This window comes from Taudactylus pleione, unplaced genomic scaffold, assembly GCF_031769625.1.
Source record: "Taudactylus pleione unplaced genomic scaffold, aTauple2 ptg000585l, whole genome shotgun sequence".
Lineage (NCBI taxonomy): Eukaryota > Metazoa > Chordata > Amphibia > Anura > Myobatrachidae > Taudactylus > Taudactylus pleione.
Window position 1 is genome coordinate 3,247,395 of NW_028284987.1, and position 11,669 is coordinate 3,259,063.

The window sequence follows — 11,669 nt, forward strand, 5'->3', positions numbered from 1 at the left end:
GGTCCAGAAACAAATCAAATTTACAGTCAGTCAATGCAATAGGCAAAGCTGGTGGCTGCCAATCAAAATGTGTGGAAAAACAGAAGCGCAACCCTGCCCATCACCACATAACTGGATAAGCACAATTCACTTAATTTAATAATCTACGCTGAATTTTTAGAAGGAAGGCTGAGGGGTGCCGTGAAAGAAATGCGGATACTCTAAAGGTGCCCATACAAGGTGCGATAAAGCAGCCGATCCGACGGATTGGTACGATTTGGCTGCTCTATCGTACCGTGTATGGGCATGATATCGGACAGAGCGCGCACCCGTGGGGTCGTACATTGCACCCCCAGATCTTACTGCAGGTTGTCGATCTGGGGATGCGATGTGCAATCCCATGCAGCGCTATGCGGGTAGGGAGGGAGTCAGCATATTGGGCGGTCGGCCACCCGATCGCACAGTGCGTGGGGACTGTCCGATTTGTCAGACGTTGGATCCCCCATCACGAAAGTTTCAGAACCACTGCCCTATAGTGATGGACTGCAAGGACTTGACCACATAATATTACATTTGGTCAGGATCCGCTAATAAGAAATGGTCTAATATCTTTTTATACAGAAGACTTAATAATTTAAACAAAAACAAATTTTAATTTAAAAGTTTAATCTGTCGGACTGTTTGCATAAAGAGGTTACCCCCTCTAATACCCCTTTTATACCAAATTCCCATGTCCAACCTGGGTCAACGAACATGGGTTTCAAGCAGTGTCACAGCAGCTTGAAACCAGTTTACACCGCAGGCTGGACCAGAGTTATTGCCAGGGCTCCTCCTCTGCCAAAGCTTGAAGATGACAGTTCCAAGCGCTGGTGAGCCGGCTCTACATAGGTTGTTAATGAAACCAGAGTCAGATGACCCTTGTCACCCCTTCACACTGCAGGATTGCACAGGTCAAATTGCCAGGTCACTCGACCCAGGAATCCATCCCTGATCTCTATCACTTAGCCACAACCTGGGTTGACACGGCAATAACTTGGGTTATTTGGCCAAATTATTATAACTTACACCACTTCACTCTGTTTAGTGTTCCTAATATACAGGCCAGCTAGATAATAACCTAACCCATTTTATCAAATTTTTTGGGCATCCTGCATAATGATTAACCATGCTGTAATAGTTTTTGTCTAGCATTGTAATTTGTTGCATACACACAAAACTGTGTAGACTTTTAAAAACAATAATAATCAAAGTATGATCAACTATTTATCTATGCATACCCTTAATTCAAAGCCAAATATTGAAAGATGTCCCTTAATGTATTAGCAAGTAAGGACGCAGGCCTAGGCACAGTTGTCTGCTTTGATACTGCTGTGCAGAAACAGTAAAGTTAATATGCTGTTATTTTCCTGTCTGCAGAGCTTTATGTTAGTAACTATATACATACAGCTGACAACAGATAAAAGTAAAGGTAAAACAATTCACACAGGTAGCAGCAAAAAGGTTTACTAAGCAATGCAGAGCTCCACACCGCGGTTAGACAACTTGTACAGTAGAATACATATATTAACAGACTGTACATACTGCATATTTTATCAATACGTTCCTACCATACTTCCATACCATTTTCAGTAATTACAATAAACAGAGTTGCTTGATAAAATACAAGTAATTTTAGAAGTGTGTAATCGTTTTAATTAAGGAAAACATACAGAATTATAAGTTACTAACCAAACATCAAGCAATCATTTCATTAAATTAAAAACGTAATCTGACTAGTGAAACAAACTGTTGGGCAGGAGTCTTTGAATTCCATCATTAAAAAGAGTATTACTGAAAGGCAGATCCACACAGCAGAGTTCAGTATACATGCACCATGCCATATAGGAAAGTCCAGAACAGGACATAGGTAAAGAGGCCGCCGATTAGACCCCCAGTAAAAAGTGGCCTCCTCGATTTAAAATATTTATTCCACCTCCGTCCAGACTTTAATACTAAGAGCAAGGAGAGGAGGAAAGAAGCCAGGAAGTAAAAGATGAATCCATACAGGCCAGTTAAGCCAAGGATACCAGCTGTAGCTCCGGAGAGGGCAGAAACCGATGTCCTGCAATAGTCAAGGACCGCCGCATTCCCTCGCACTGCAGCTTCACTTATGAACTGTGGGCCTTCTCTCTTCATGGCTATGGCAGCCATTGCTGGAACTATATGGGTATCGTCTATGACTGTACAACAGAAAGAAGGGTAGATTAGTTAATCTTGTTATTAAACTACAAAAGCTCTTTTCAAAGATAACCAATTCTGTTCAAATGTCTAATGACCACCTCCCTAGGATATGACCACAAGTAGGCATTAAAAAAAAAAAAAAAAAAAAAGGAGAGTTCAGATTACAAGCCATCATCTAGAGCCTTCAATACATTTACAGCAATGCCAGCAGGTACAGAGCAATAACTTAAAAAAAAAAAAAATTAGCAGTACAAAGAAGGGGACAATCAGTAAAACTCAGAATTGGTGTGTTCTGTGATGCTATGTGTCTGACAGGAGCACATACAAACACATCAAGGTTAGGCCATATCTGCTAGTGCATATAATGTACATATAGTGCTCACTGCTGCCCCATACATCCAGTACCACTTGAAATTCCCTTTACAACATGTGGCCTAATGTGAACAGGGGGCACCGCCATGCGGGATAATGTGAACTGGGGGCACTGTCATTTACACTTTTAGAAAAAAAAAAAGTTTCTCATCAGTTTGACAATTACATTGGTAGGAGCCGCCACAAGTTAGTTGCCCTGGGGTCCACAACCTCTGTGGTCCTAGAAAAATGGCATTGACACTTGGGAAACCAGATAAAGCAAGATTTCACTGGGAGACCACCGTGCTAGTCACATGCTGGGCCAAATGTAATAGTGATTTGCTAAAATATTATTGTATTTCCCAGCCAACCACCTCTTACAGCTCTAAACCTTGGTGGAGAAAAAAATAGATACATCATACAATGACATTCTAGCAAATCTTGCGCTACAATTTTTTTGGCAACTATTCGAGGAAGGCCCTGTCCCGTTTCAGCAGGACAATGCAAACGTCCACAAAGTAAAAAATGGTTTGCAGAGTTTGGGGTGGAAGAACATTACTAGATTGCAAAGGACCCTGACCTCCACCCAATCAAACACTTATGCCATTAACTTTAACACTGGCTGCAAGCCAGTCCTTGTTGCCCAACATCAGTGCTCATCTACACCAAAGTATCTCGTGGTTGAATGGATGCAAATCTAATAGATGACAGTAAGTGGGAACTGTGGAAAGGTTTTCTATGGACACTAACCACATAAATCAGGGGTCTTCTATTCTATTTGGATTTGCTTGGTCCTCATTCAATAAAAATAGTGTAAAAAAAAAAAAAAAAATCAGGGGTCTTCAACCTTGGCCCTCCAGCTGCTGTGGAACTACACATCCCAGCATGCACTGCCATAGTTTTAGCATGCTGTTATATCAAAAAGGTGGCAGTGCATGCTGGGATGTGTAGTTCCACAGCAGCTGGGGGGCCAAAGTTGAAGACCCCTGACAAATGATTCCCAATTCAAGCTCCAACCTACTCTCACAGTACATCACAGGACAGTCATCCTGATCCCACCTGCCTTCTCTCCGCACTACTATAGTTCCCTCAGCCACTTAGAAGAAGCCAAAAGCATATTCAAAACAGAGGCTGGGGTGGATCGGGAACAGAGAGCAAGCGGAGGAACCGTATAAGGGGACAGGTTTGATAAGACTTGTCGACAGCCATAATCCAGACTTCAAAATGTTAACTGTCAACGTTGCTTACAGTCAAGTTGAAATATAGACAAGTCTCCCTAACATTTGTAATATTATTGGCTGCACATATATAAATCAAAAACCTCTTAAAGCTCACAAAAAGTCAAGATACTTTGTTACTTATAGATTTTGCTTTATTTCAAAGTTTTTTTAGAACATCACAGATCCAAAAGTTAAAGATCAACTTTTTTTTTTGTCCAACTGCTGCATATTTAATGAGTCTGATGCAGGAGAAAGCCACCCTATATACAGTTAACTGAGGGGTATACCTACCTGCTTCTGGTGAAAGTGTAGCTTGCACTGAAACACATTAGCCACAGTCGCAGGCTTGCATCTTACATGTTCTTATCTGGGGATCTCACCCACACACTCCGGCGGCAGCCCGAAGTTTAATAAACCCAGGTGACAACTACATTGGGGATTTCTCCCAGCCTATGTATCATCTCCCTGCAGTAAACACACATCAGGTTGAGGTGTGAGCCAGCATTTCTTGCAGATTTGCCTAACCCAGGTCGTTGGGGCCAAACGAGGGAGTTCTCATCCTCTGCATGACGTTTTAACAGGTGTCCAGGACTTTTCCCCAAATAATCAAGCATACACAATCAGCAGATCAAGCACTAAAGTCCAGCTACTACATTGCTAAAACCTGGGAATTCATCTTTACACATCTCTACAGGGGACAAATAATCCAGCCAGTGAACTATATACAGTTATTATTTCTTTATATCCATCTTTTCAAGCAAGGAGGAAATTCAATTGTTCATCGCTACTCTAAGCTTCAGTTGTATGAGCGTCCAGCCCTCCAATGGTCACGACGGCCGCACACTAGCGCCTTAATGCACAGGATTAGCTGTGGAAAGCGGCTTCCCCCATGCTGAGAGCTGGTCGACCAGCCCCAAAGCTCTACTCACATTTCAGAAGGCACCTCAGGAGGGTGCAAGCAGAAATCCACAATAAGTGCAGCCTCTGGGCTGGTCGCCCAAAACAACTGAATAGCTTCCAGTCACCTTAGATGGGAGCAATAGATAGCTGAATTGCTCAATAAATGCAGTCACAAACACACATATATAGATAGATAGGATATATATATCTATAGCATTACATAAGTGCCAACTAGAGAGAGAGAGATATATATATATATATATTATTTTTTTTTTGCTATTGCAAATATTGGTATATTAAAAGTATACAGTTGCCCTTTTTCTGACTTCTATACGAGAGGCAGCTAGGTAGTGTTGCGCCTTAAGAACTTAATCTTTTTTTTTTTCCTTTAAATTGAATCACCCTCCTTGTGTATTTTATTGAGATTTATCCAGAGAGGGAACCTTAACTGAACTTACAACTATATCAATATATAGTCCAGCTTATTTAGCCATTTTACATGTGTAGATTATCAGAGCTGGAATAGGCATTGCAAATGCCTAGGGCACCCCACGGCTCTACGCCTGCGCCATAGTGACGGCACCGCCGGCCAGGTGCGGTGACAACCTGCATCCAGACAGCCGCTACCAGCTCTGATTGAGCAGTGGTCAGAATGAACTTCTTCACACATTTACAGAAGGGGCACAGTCACCACAGTTTTTGTAAGCCCCACTACCTGCCCACCACTATAAGGTATGTGCTTGCGAGCGCTTTGCTGCATCTGCAAACACATACAGTACCAGCAGAGACTGTACAAAGCACACACTTGGCATCGGGAGAAGACAACGGATAATTGTAAAAACGCAATGGAATAAGCTGGCGCTCTATAAGTCAACTACTAAAGGTAGTCAACATATGCCAAGTCGGTCGCGGCTAGATCCCCTTCAGCTACAGAACCCTGACGTCATTGGTTACTATTCATGTGGACAGAGTGGGAATAGTAACCTGTGGCAAGCAAAGCAAGTCGCCGTGCCGGAAGCGCTGCGAGTGAAGCGAGCCCACAAGGGAACAATACTCTATTATTGGCCAGATGCTACAGTTGAGACAAAATAACAATGCTGTCAGGTCATGGATCCACACTTCTGCCCTCACGCAACATCACGTCAGGGGCTTTTAGCTGAAGGGGAAATACAGTCAGGTGCATAAATATTGGGACATTGACAGAATTTTCATATTTTGGCCTCTATTCACCACCACAATGGCTTTGAAATGAAACAAACAAGATGTGCTTTAACAGCAGACTTTCAGATTTAATTTGAGGGTAATTACATCCAAATCAGGTGAACGGTGTAGGAATTACAACGGTTTCTATATGTGCCTCCCACTTTTTAAGGGGCCTAAAGTAATGGGACAAACTAAGCAATCCTAAATCTAACTTTCACTTTTTAATACTTTGTTGCAAATCCTTTGCAGGCAATTACAGCCTGAAGTCTGGAACGCATAGACATCACCAGACGCTGGGTTTCATCCCTGGTGATGCTCTGCCAGGCCTCTACTGCAAATGTCTTCAGTTCCTGCTTGTTCTTGGGGCATTTTCCCTTCAGTTTGGTCTTCATCAAGTGAAATGCATGCTCAATCGGATTCAGGTCAGGGGATTGACTTGGCCATTGCATAACATTCCACTTTTTAGCCTTAAAAAACTCTTTGGTTGCTTTTGCAGTATGCTTCGGGTCATTGTCCATCTGCACTGTGAAGCGCCGTCCATTGAGTTCTGAAGCATTTGACTGAATATGAGCATATAATATTGCCCGAAACACTTCAGAATGCATTCTGCTGCTTTTGTCAGCAGTCACATCAATAAATACAAGGGAACCAGTTCCATTGGCAGCCATACATGCCCACACCATGACACTACTACCACCATGCTTCACTGATGAGGTGGTATGTTTTGGATCATGAGCAGTACCTTTCCTTCTCCATACTCTTCTCTTCCCATCACTCTTGTACAAGTTGATCTTTGTCTCATCTGTCCATAGGATGTTGTTCCAGAACTGTAATGGCTTTTTTAGATGTTGTTTGGCAAACTCTAATCTGGTGTTCCTGTTTTTGTGGCTCACCAATGGTTTACATCTTGTGGTGATACCTCTATATTCACTCTTGTGAAGTCTTCTCTTGATTGTTGACTTTGACACATATACACCTACGTCCTGGGGAGTGTTCTTGATTTGGCCAACTGTTGTGAAGGGGTTTTTCTTCACCAGGGAAATAATTCTTCTGTCATCCACCACAGTTATTTTCCGTGCTCTTCCGGGTCTTTTGGTGTTGATGAGCTCTCTGGTGCATTCTTTCTTTTTAAGAATGTTCCAAACAGTTGATTTGGCCACACCTAATGTTTTTGCTATCTCTCTGATGGGTTTGTTTTGATTTTTCAGCCTAATGATGGCTTGCTTCACTGATAGTGACAGCTCTTTGGATGTCATATTGAGAGTCGACAGCAACTGATTCCAAATGCAAATGTCACACCTAGAATCAACTCCAGACCTTTTACCTGCTTAATTGATAATGAAATAACGAGGGAATAGCCCACACCTGTCCATGAAATAGCTTTTGAGTTGATAGTCCCATTACTTTTGGCCCCTTAAAAAGTGGGAGGCACATATAGAAACAGTGGTAATTCCTACACAGTTCACCTGATTTGGATGTAATTACCCTCAAATTAAATTTCAAAGTCTGCAGTTAAAGCACATCTTGTTTGTTTCATTTCAAAGCCATTGTGGTGGTGAATAGAGGCCAAAATATGAAAATTCTGTCAATTTCCCAATATTTATGCACCTGACTGTAGATCAACCATGCCAGGTCACCTCAATGTGCCAGCTGCTCCAATCCCTGCTACATACTTATCCTTCCTGGCGCAAAGCAGAACTCCAGGTAAAGACTGCACAGTCGCACTGCTGTGGTTCACACTGTGCAAAGCAAGAGAACGTACAGACCAGGGGCGTATCTATCATGGGTGCAGGGTGTGTGCAGGGAACACGGGCCCCTGGGTGCACCCATAATATTACTGTAATGTCTAAATCCACTTCACGGAGAGGACCCTGACGTCATCAGCCAGTGTCATTCCCTACCATCCAAGTGGGCATAGAGGGGGAATATAACCATGTGGCTAGCGAGTGCAGCGAACCCGCGAGGGGACAGCAAACATGTTTAAGTGGGGACAAAGTACTTGTTTAGCTGGTCGTCAAGGGCAGGAACTGCACTTCTGCCCTCACTCATCACTTCCAGGTCCCTAGCAAGAAGGGGAAATAAGTTCAACCATTATATTACTTACCTCTCCAGAGACGCACGTCGGCGTGGGGTTCCGGCGCTGTAAAACTGGAAAATTGCTGCAGCGGCCATTTTCCCGTAGTTTGCACATGCACAGCACAGTGAAGATGGCCGCCGCGGCCATTTTCCCAGTGACCTGTGCATACACTATAGACACTGGGCACACTAGCGCACAGCTCAGTGCGCTGCCAGGCGGAGAGGAGGGGGCCCATGTTGGAGACTGCACACGGGCCCCCTCCTCTCTAGAAACGCCCCTGGTACAGACCTTACCAGATTATTATAGAAATGATAATAATGCTGGGGAAATGACATTCTTTAAAACTAGCTTCATGAAGAACAAATATATTTTCTTAGGTTTTCCTGTATTCCCTATAGACGGCTCACATAATAAACCAATGTTTATACCAATTTGCTCTAAACTGCATGAATTCATTGTTGCAGGATTAGTGACCATTAGTGACAGCTTATAGGGACCGACTGGGGGAAGGAAACACGCATTATACATAAAGTCCACTGCGGACACAGGGGTATGTGTGATACATACATGAGCGCTGTCCCCCTCCCCCGTGGTGGGAGCTGATACCAGGCAGAGTATAGGGCAATCTAGTTCTGAGGGACCAGGGTATGAGCCATGTCGCATGCTGTAGACTATAACCCAGGGGAACAGAGTGTCTCACCTCCGTGGAGGATTCCTCGCTGTCTCCCACACCGGCGGCCTCCTCACCACCAGACCCGTCTCACAGCAAGCGCTCCGCCATCTTGAGCAATCACAGGAAGTAACCTTTTACCCTTTCCGTAAACCTTTTTAGTGAGTGCAGGCGGCCATCTTAGTTACTGGCAGCTTACTCCAACGTCATCTGATTTACGGTCGGGCGCTGGCTACTCCTTTTGTAACTCATTAATTGTGTGTTCTCACAACTGATTTCAATGCGTTCTTGAGCATGTGTGTAACTATTAGTATGGCTACAATGAGATATTAATGAGATATCATCGGTGCTCTCCCCACGCTTTATAATGATCAATGATAATACTGGCATGTACTGTAGTGTATAGAGTAGAATAGATCCTCCAGACCCTCCAACATGACTTTTTCTACCCGGTACAAAATGCTCTGCTCCTGGACTTCCCATCTAATTTATGATTGCAGCCACTTGTGTTGAAACACCTGTCTCATTAATTAACTAGTTGAACACAGGTGACTGCAATCATAAATTAGGTGGAAAGTCCAGGAGCAGAGCAATTTGTACCTGATGGAGCAGATCATGTTGGAGGGCAGGTAGATCCCCTTCAATAGATGTACCTGGAATTGATGTGTGTGAGGGCGGAAGTGCAGTTCCATAAAGTCCGCCAAAAGAAGAAACTTGTCTGCTCACCACACTTCGGAAACTTGTCCACAGGTTTATATTCACTCTGTATGTCCACGTGGATAGTAACTGATGACATCAGGGTACATCTAAGGAAGGGAATCTATCCACTACCATTACCAGCATTGTAAGTCGATTCAGCGAGATTCGCGTCATCGCCCCCCGGACCTGACCACGTTTACGTGCGGGCGTGAGTGGGCACGGGGCTGGCTCCCATTTCGGGAGACCTGCCAACTCTTGCGGGCGGATTTTCGGGATGCTCACGGCAGTTCCGGGAGAGTAGGCAAGTGACATATAGCTATATAAAATTTGTACAAACTGTACAGAAGGCTGCCTGCGTCCATGAGTAATAAAGTGTCTAGATATTCGGGGCCCCATCTAACAACTAAATTTATTATCAGCAACATATCACGTTTACATACCTCCCAACTGCTTCAAGGCAGGACCCTGCACATGGCTCATGCTGAGTACACACCTTTCAATCGAACGGCCAATATATCGTGGGCGTGTTGGCAGGTGTGTACCAATGATAGGTCAGTGAACAATGCAGTTTACAGACATATCGCGTCAGGTTTGCAGCAGTCGATGGCTGATATACCTACAGTTATATTGGCATATCATGCTGTGTAAATGCCCGTCCAATTGTGATGTCAGGCCCGACACAGCGGGCCGCTGATTGGTAAGTGTATATGTACTTACCAATTGTCAGATAAGACGGCAGATCAGCCAGATGTCATCCTAGTGTGTACCCAACTTTAGGCGCGTGTGTTCGAAAAGGGGATGTGGCCTAATTTTCGCTAGGCCATACCCCTTTGATAAATTTAGTTTCAGGGGTGTGATATGCGATCACGTTCCCATTTTACGTTATGCTGGGGGCGAGCTCAGTACTCTGGAAGCTGCTGGGCTGCTCCCAGCCTCGTCCCTGCACTGAAGGACGCCGCATCCATTTTCCTTCATCGGCAGCAGCGGGACAGTCCTCCAACCACCCGACCGCAGGACATTTTGGCCTGCGGGTGGGACAGCGGGACAGTACTTGAAAAGAGGGACTGTCCCGTATAAATCAGTACAGTTGGAAGGTATGCGTTTACTATCGCAGTGATACTAACAAATATGCCACTGCTATTCAATACTACTTACTCCTCAGCGGCATCCTTCACTCTGTTGCTAGCAGCCTATCATTGCCAGTGTCAGGCTGCTTTGTCAAGCACAAGTGCAACAGTTATTCTACACATGCGCGTGACACATTTACCCAGCGGGGACACAGCAAAGCCTGTCAGGCTGCTCTTGTCATCTATAGACATAACCCCTATAGCACCAGATATGTCTCATTGATAAATGGGGCCCTAAGCCTATGGATTATAAATCATTGATGTTCACCAATCGATGTCAAATAGTTTTACCGTTGATGGAGAAGTACCAGATGGTAGCCGTGGGCTTCATTGTCCCCCCCTCCTTCCCTTTGAACAGTGCTGCACTGTGTGCAAGAGTCGGATCTGAGGGCAGTACAAGGCTGCTGACTGACAGCTGAGACGTCAGGTATAGAGCAAGGCGGGCCATCGGCATCCCGGCACACTTAATGTGTGTGACACACATTCAGTATATCAGGGACTTGGGATCCCGATGGCCTGCCTCACTCTATAGCTGACTTGACAGGCTCAGCTGTCAGTCAGCAGCCCTACCCCGCGACCAGCTCCTACACACAGTGTGTTGAGAATATGGATGTCGATTGGGACTACTCTCCCTTGCCTCGCCTGCTTGTCAGATTTTGAACTAAGCTGCCCGGCAGCCGCGCATGTGGAAACTAAACTGCTCAGCTGCACAGACAGTCTCTTCTGTGCATGTGCAAATTTTCGATAGTCTAAACCAGTGGTTCTCAAACTCGGTCCTCAGGACCACACACAGTTCACATTTTCCAGGTCTCCTTGCAAGTGCACAGGTGTACTCATTACTCACTTACACATTTTAAAAAATCCACAGGTGGAGCTAATTATTTCACTTGTGATTCTGTGAGGAGACCTGGAAAACATGCACTCTTTGGGGTCCTGAGGACCTAGTTTGAGAACCTGCGGTCTAAACCATTGAATGCACAGAACCACATAGTTGGTTACCATCGATGGTTAATGCCGCCATTGATGGCAACCGCACCGATGGCCATCCCTACCTAAGCCCCTTCATGAATTAGGGACAATCAGTCGCATGTTGAGCAGTTGTAGACAGCACAAGTAGATGACCGATATTGAGATTGTTTTTCTCTGGTCTATAAGCCAGAGCGCATATAAAATCCTGATTCCCAGCATTGACAGCACATTGTTGCCCAATCTCTACTTGTGAC

At 44.5% G+C, this 11,669-nt stretch overlaps 1 protein-coding gene across 1 annotated transcript; it reads right to left on the minus strand.

Moving 5' to 3' along the window:
• Positions 1 to 1,466: 1,466 nt before the first annotated feature.
• Positions 1,467 to 8,976, minus strand: EMC6 (ER membrane protein complex subunit 6). Its single transcript, XM_088453661.1, has 2 exons — positions 8,651 to 8,976; positions 1,467 to 2,198 (listed from the first exon to the last, which is right to left on the minus strand). Exon 2 carries the CDS (start codon positions 2,167 to 2,169, stop codon positions 1,837 to 1,839), a length of 333 nt encoding a protein of 110 aa, XP_088309787.1. The 5' UTR covers positions 2,170 to 2,198; positions 8,651 to 8,976; the 3' UTR covers positions 1,467 to 1,836.
• Between the last annotated feature and the right edge of the window lie 2,693 nt (positions 8,977 to 11,669).